The following is a 6,749-nucleotide window of genomic DNA, read 5'->3' on the forward strand; positions in this document are numbered from 1 at the left end:
CTCCTGGGTCTCTCGAAGTGCCCTGTTCACTCTCAGAATTGCATGCAGTGATAGAGGGAAACAGTAAGGCAGATACCCCGTGCTCTCTCCCTGTATAAACACATGTACTATATTCATAGGCATCTAATTATGAATTTTAATGTCTAAATTTTCTTTCCTTTGATTCCCCTTTTACTTTGGTTTACATGTTTTCTTTTTCCATGCATTCATTTTCAATATTCTTTTTTTAAAAAAATTTATTTGATACAGGGCCTCACTACACAGCTGAGACTCATAGTGATCCTCCTGCCTTAGCCTCCCCAGCCTGGGATTACAGGCGTGCAGCACAGTGCTGTGGCTGGCACAGCATGCAGTACTGGGGGTCAAACTCGGGTCCTTGCCCTTGCCAGGCAGGCGCTTAGACTGCTGAGCTATCTCCCCAGCCCTTCAATATTTTTTGTCTTAGATAAATCTCTCATAAACAGAATACAGCTGCATTTTGTTTAAACTAGCAGATTGCTATTCTGACAATCAGTATACATACTTTCATTTATGCAAGGATTATCTTGTCTTGAGTGGGTTCAGTTCTATAATAGATTCTGAATCTGGAGCAAGCTTGGAGCTGCACATGTGTAAATAACAAAATTATTAATGATTTGCTACATTAGAAGAATCACTTCATTGTATAAGGAATTTTAGTGCATGTTGTTTTCATTCTGATTTTCCCAAGAATATGAATTAACAATTTGAACTGCAAAATGCAGGAACACACAAACTGAACAAAACAAGGAACACCTGAATTGCTAAGGGGTTTACCACTCCAACGATCCAGCTTTAGGCATCTTTTCTTGGATCATTTCCTTTATTAGAACCTGGCTGACTTGCTGTCAGATTACAGCACTGAGCCTAAGAAGTTAAATACCATGGACAGCTGCTTTCCAGCCTGTAACAGCCTAGCACCAACCAGATGGGCAGCATGCTAGGATCCAGCCGGGCACTCCGCAAAGTGCGCTGGATCCCAGCAGCTCAACTGAATCTTATCCTCTATGGTTCAAACTTATTCCTAACCAGCTATAGAGACACTTTAAGAAGATGGCACTGTCGTTTACGAGTAGAAAAGTCTCTGCTTAGTACAGACACTTCTGAACTTCAGCCAATGGCCTTCTTATTTCAAACAAAATCCTTTACAATAAAATTCCAGGCCCAAAAAGTTTTTGGAGGTTTTCTTGGAGATTACAGTAATATTTAGACGTGTATATTCATTGTATAGGAATTAGGCCTTATGAATATTGTAATATGACAAATATTATATGCCTCTAAAGAGTGCAAAACTTGCTTAACTCAATGATTCACTAGAGTAAATTCAACCTTCAAGGACTGCTTTGTAATTTGCAAACCTAAAATAATTCATCCTGATTCGCTTTTCATTTAAGAGCAGAACATGAAAGGAGGGAACCGGCACTTGTTCAACAAGCAAATGTGAAGGACTGCGTTAGATGCCTAACATCCACGTGAGCGTCTTTCCAGCCTCAAAAAGCAGCTGCTGTTTGCCTCATTCTCCAAATCAGGCAGCTGAGGCTCAGTGAGCTTCAATGGCTTCTCCGAGGCTACTGGGCTTACTGCACAGCAGGGCCGAAAGCTCTTCGCTGCCTGCACCAAAGTCCTGGGGTTTCTCCCACATACTGGCACTACAACTTTCTAGAAAAGACAGTGGTATCATTAAAAAAACAAATAGTAACAATAAATTTCAGAACCACACACAGGTGGCATATACTACCTGATGAAAACAACAAGACCTCACACTTTTAGGCTCCACATTGCCTCGTGGCCTGTGTCAGCCCCAGTGGAACCAAATTAAGATTTCAACTTGTTCATGAAGCAAGTAGCTTAAGAGCTATTTCACCGCTCACAGCCCAGCAGTGACAATTCTTTGACAAGAGCCATCTGATAATGTGTAAGAGAATATGTACAATTGTTTCATCTACTTTTTCAACTTCCCATGCACTGTAATTGTACAAATAAGACAATGAAGTTAGTCTACATGAAAATATGCTTAGTATCACACTTTCCAAATTCTTGACTACCACCCAAAGATCCCACTGATGGTCACACGTGGCTTATGGTCTTTTCCTAAGCATTATGACTGTGTCAGAGCACTGATCTGTAGGAAGGCCAGGCTACATGGCCAGCTGTTAACTCTGCAGACCACAGGCTGTGTGGCCACACTCAGGGATCCAGCCCTGGGACCCCTTATGCTCCCGGAGTGGAGAGCAAACTTCCATCGGATTCTGTAATCAGGAATATGATAAAAGCAGTAATTGCTGAAAAAGAATCCCAGCAAAAATTCAAACATGAATTCCTAAGAGAAATCATACATGGCGCATTACTCCATCTAAAAAGTGGTACAACTGTCCTGCATTGGGGGTGGGGTATATCCAGTAAGACATGGCTTGTGAAAGAGTCCATTTCTGTTAGTTATGAAATGCCAAAAGAGACAATTATAATTAAATGGAATAAATTCCAACTAGTTGGCATTAAAAGAAAAGTAATACAAGAACATGTGGAGGGAATCGGAAGTGGGAGAAATAGTTAAGAATAAGACATGCTTTTGTTTTCGGACCAGGAATAGATCTTAGGACCTTGCACTTGCTAGGCAGGCACTTAGGCAACTGAAGATATGATTTTGAAAGAATTATTTGATTCTTATAATAATTACTTGATTCTATATGATAAATAGCTCAGCAGATAAAGCGCCTACTTAGACAGGCGCAGGGGCTTAAGGGTCGATTCCTGGCCTGCCATGTTGGCCTCACTCCCGCGGCGCAGAGACAGTGATTGAGCCTGGGTGCAGTGGTGCACGCCTGTAATCCCAGCACTTGGGAGGCTGAAAACAAGAGAATTACTACAAGTCCGATCTGTGTAGTGAGACCCTGTAGACACTGCACTAAATACATAAAAACATTATGTGATATTCAGAATTTATAAATTATCAAAGAGTATTGAGCATAGCACAAACACGATCTGAAGGACAGCTGCTAGAGAATGTCAGTCTGAACTGCTGACTCACATGTTGCTGGACATGACAGAGGCTTAACCACATAGCTAGCAATCCTGCCAGAACTATTTTGACGAATGTTTTATGACTGATTAAATGTAGCCTGCAACCTGGACCTAAGACCTTCCTTTCTAAATGTACTCCCGCCACCCCTAACATCAGAATCAAACTCTCCTCCAGCTTCACACACCCCACTGGATTCCTCTGCAAGCCCCTTTCTGATGTTGCTAGCACAACCTGCAACCAAGGTGTGCATCTAAGTTTACGGACTTGAGCTGCAGTGTTATAAAAAAGTACGCAGTTTCCCAAAGACCTTTCACTGGTGATGTGCCCAACTTATTTCTAAGTCACCAAGTTATTTCTCTGCCTCTAAAAATATGCCTTTCCTTCATAATAATTTATTATTCTGATTGAATCAACTGAGACTATTGATTCACCCACTCGGGCTTGAGGAGAGGGTCTGGAGGTGCATCCCTTTGGTTCCAAACTAGGGAAGGCAGAGCGAGGCTCTAGCGATGGCCCTGTCCTCTGCCCACAAGGGGATGCACCCATTTGGCACATCCAGATGCATGATTGCTGCATATTTTGCTAAGTGATTTTTTATACTACAATTTCTAACAAGCAACCATGCACTGAGAGGTATGTGGAAAAATACAGTACGAGAACATGCCCCCTTTGTATGCAATAAACAGGAAAGTCACTTCTATATATTTTCCTCTATATCTTGTTTTCCTGATTTTGTTTCTACATCATGGCTGCTAAAAATGATAGTTACTCAACTTGACTATAAAATAATTATGCACACTTGAAGTAGTATCTTTTTTTCTTTCTTAGTGGGCAAAATCTTTTACACCTCCTCAGATAGCTGTTTTTTATATACATGAGAATTTCTTCAGATAACAGCGTGAAACCTATGTACATACAGTATTTGGGTTTTCTGTTTAAAGTCATACTCAAAGATGATATTCTACTGTTAAGCTATAACCAGGACTGCATCGTGGCAATACACAAAATTTTACTGATGTTACTTATGTATTATTTTTTTAATTCACATTTTTGCAAATTATTTTCTTGTAAGTGCTTTATCAATCTGCTTCTCCACTAAGCAGTAGGACCGTCACTACTTTCATTAAAACTCCCTCCTACTCTACTGTAAAAACCTTGGGCCATGTGTCCTAGGGTGACCAAAACTGGCCTCTATCGTAGAGGCAGGTGGCAGGGCTGGGCAGTGACTCTCTTTACGTGCATGTTAATTAGATACTGGTCAAGTGATCTGAAATATGATTGTATAGACCAAAAAAGTAGCAATGGGGCTAGAGGGCAAAGCTCAGCGACAGCACTGGCCTTACAAGTACAAGGCTGTGGGCTCCAGCCCCATTGCTGCCAAATAAAGTAAAAAGCAAGGCAACCACGACCACTCCGAGGGCCAGATCCTTGGCCCCAGGCTGGTGACTGGGCAACAACCTTTAGAGATGGCTCTGCGTAACTCCCATGTGCCCATGTAACAGGCAAAAGCCCTGCAGCTTGCCACGAAGCACACGCTTTCCCATGAATATCAAACTGCTCTCAGAATCAGCAAGCCTAGCTCCCTGAAAGCTGAAAGGCTGCTAAGTGCTGAATCTGCTCTGGGATGCTTATGTAACCCATCTGCACAAATGTTTTTATTCTGAAGCCAGTAGCAGGGGAACCTGACGGACATCTAGAAGAACACCCCCACATTATCTTTTATACTGTCGTGTTAGTCTGGCACAAAACCATAGAGTGCAATCTACTATTCCCTACAGCCCCAAATGCTACCGTATCAGAAGAAGTTGCAGATCTCAAAAATAGCAATTCAGAACTATGGTCAGGAAAAGCACTGAATAAAAAACCATCACCACCAACCTTTGGTTGAACTTCTGGGGCTGCCACTTTGACGACTTTATTGCGACTTATCACTTGCTTCGCCCATCTTTCTACTTGGACGTTGAACTTCATGAAAATCACATAGCCAACGTAAGCTGTTAGGAGAAGCATGCTTTCCCACCACATGATAACATTATCCAGGAAAAATATAATCAGCATGATCAAGTCAACAATGTAGAAGGACACATCCCGAAAGAGTGGCCACCATGTTAGGTTTAAGATTTCTCTAGAAAACAGAGCACACATCCCAATAACAAAGAGGATATTGAACACTGCCGAACCTACGATTGTGCCTATGCCCACGTTGCTGTGGGCAATGAACACTCCTATGAGGGACGTGAAAAGCTCTGGGGCCGACCCCCCTGCAGCCATAAAGGTAGCTCCAGCCACATCGTCAGAGATGCCGAGCTTTTCAGTGATGACGGTCAACGAAGGAACAAAGAACTCATCACACACGATGGCTAAGGCTATGAACATGTAGATCATTCCTATAACATGGAGAATAATGGCACCCTTTCTTCGCTCCTCAAGGGAAAAGATATCCTTAGGGTAGTCTCCTTGAGCGTGATCTGTACTGTTCTCAGACTTGCCTTCCTGAGAAGGAGGTGGCTGCGAAGTGTAATCCCAAATCTCGTCCTTTAAATCTAAGAGTGTCCTTTGATGGTAACTGTGTGCCACACCAGTGCCACTGACAGCCCTGGCCTCTCCTGTGCTCTGTGTGTCAGTCTCAGAAAAGGCACTGATTGAAAATGGAACAGTGCTAATGGCTACCAGGCCCATGAAAAGGCCTAAGATCCGAATTAACTTCAGTTTTTTCCTCACAATACGCTGTCTCCTGCAGCCGGGCAGTGAGGCCTCCAAACACCATTTCTCAGGGAGGCTGACAGTGGTGCTCTGATGAAGATCCATCGTGGGCATTGTGGTGGAGCTGGTGATCTTCAAAGTTCAGATCCAAGGGACGGCTCAGTCGTGCTCTTCCTCCCGTTTCAGCTACCAGCCCTCATGCGGCACCTCCACAGTCAGGGCCTCTTAGGCTTCGCGGGAAGCTCTCTTCATTTATGCTAAAATAAGAGTAGAAACAAGAGTAAGTAAATGACACAAATCACATCTTTTTTTATACACAGAAAGAACTTCACAGATGTGAAAAAGTCCAGTCCTGCAGTCATGGGTAAGTTACATAACTCCTCTCTCTCCCCAGTTCCTAACGTCCAGGTTGCTGATTTGTTTTTCCTCTTTCCCAGTGCTGCAGACAGACCGTTAGGCAAGTGCTCCACCTGGCCTCAAGCGGGGCTCAGCAAGCTGCGCCTCGCGGACTACATCCTTAGCCTCACAGGGCTGCTTTAAGGTGAGTTACCACCCATGCGGTACTTAGAGGCGGAAGGGACAAACAGCTGGCACTTAGACTTACAACCGTCTTGGTAAATCCAACATTAGATGTAAAAGCAGAGATGTGTATAAGTATAAAAATACTATACTATACTAATAGAAGACAATCAGCTTCTTCACCTTAAAACGTGTAACAACATCTTCCAGGGCTAAAAGTATCCCCCTTCTTTCAGAAATATCTAGGTTCTTGACAAGGGACTCTTACTCCCTGTGTTTCCTTCTAGTCCAATTACATAATTCTCTATTGTGCATACACTTTTCTGATTTAATCTGTCCTTTGGAAAGGGTTGAGTTTGAGATGCAGAAATCTCAAGATCTCACGGTTCATGAAAAGTCCTATATCAGAAGCAGAAAAGTAGCTCTTCAAAAATTTAACTTTGCAAAAAACTGTCCTGGTAACATGAACAACCTGTTTTCTTAAAAC

The 6,749-nt window shown here is 42.7% G+C and overlaps 1 protein-coding gene across 1 annotated transcript in view; it reads right to left on the bottom strand.

Moving 5' to 3' along the window:
- Window positions 1-5,848, bottom strand: part of Slc24a2 (solute carrier family 24 member 2) — a 288,585-nt gene extending 282,737 nt beyond the window's left edge. Inside the window, exon 1 of the mRNA XM_012514856.1 lies at window positions 4,919-5,848. Coding sequence (XP_012370310.1) covers window positions 4,919-5,848 — 930 coding nt within the window. The remainder of the gene's footprint in view (window positions 1-4,918) is intronic.
- Between the last annotated feature and the right edge of the window lie 901 nt (window positions 5,849-6,749).

The sequence above is a fragment of the Octodon degus genome, unplaced genomic scaffold (assembly GCF_000260255.1).
Source record: "Octodon degus isolate 3935 unplaced genomic scaffold, OctDeg1.0 scaffold00044, whole genome shotgun sequence".
Lineage (NCBI taxonomy): Eukaryota > Metazoa > Chordata > Mammalia > Rodentia > Octodontidae > Octodon > Octodon degus.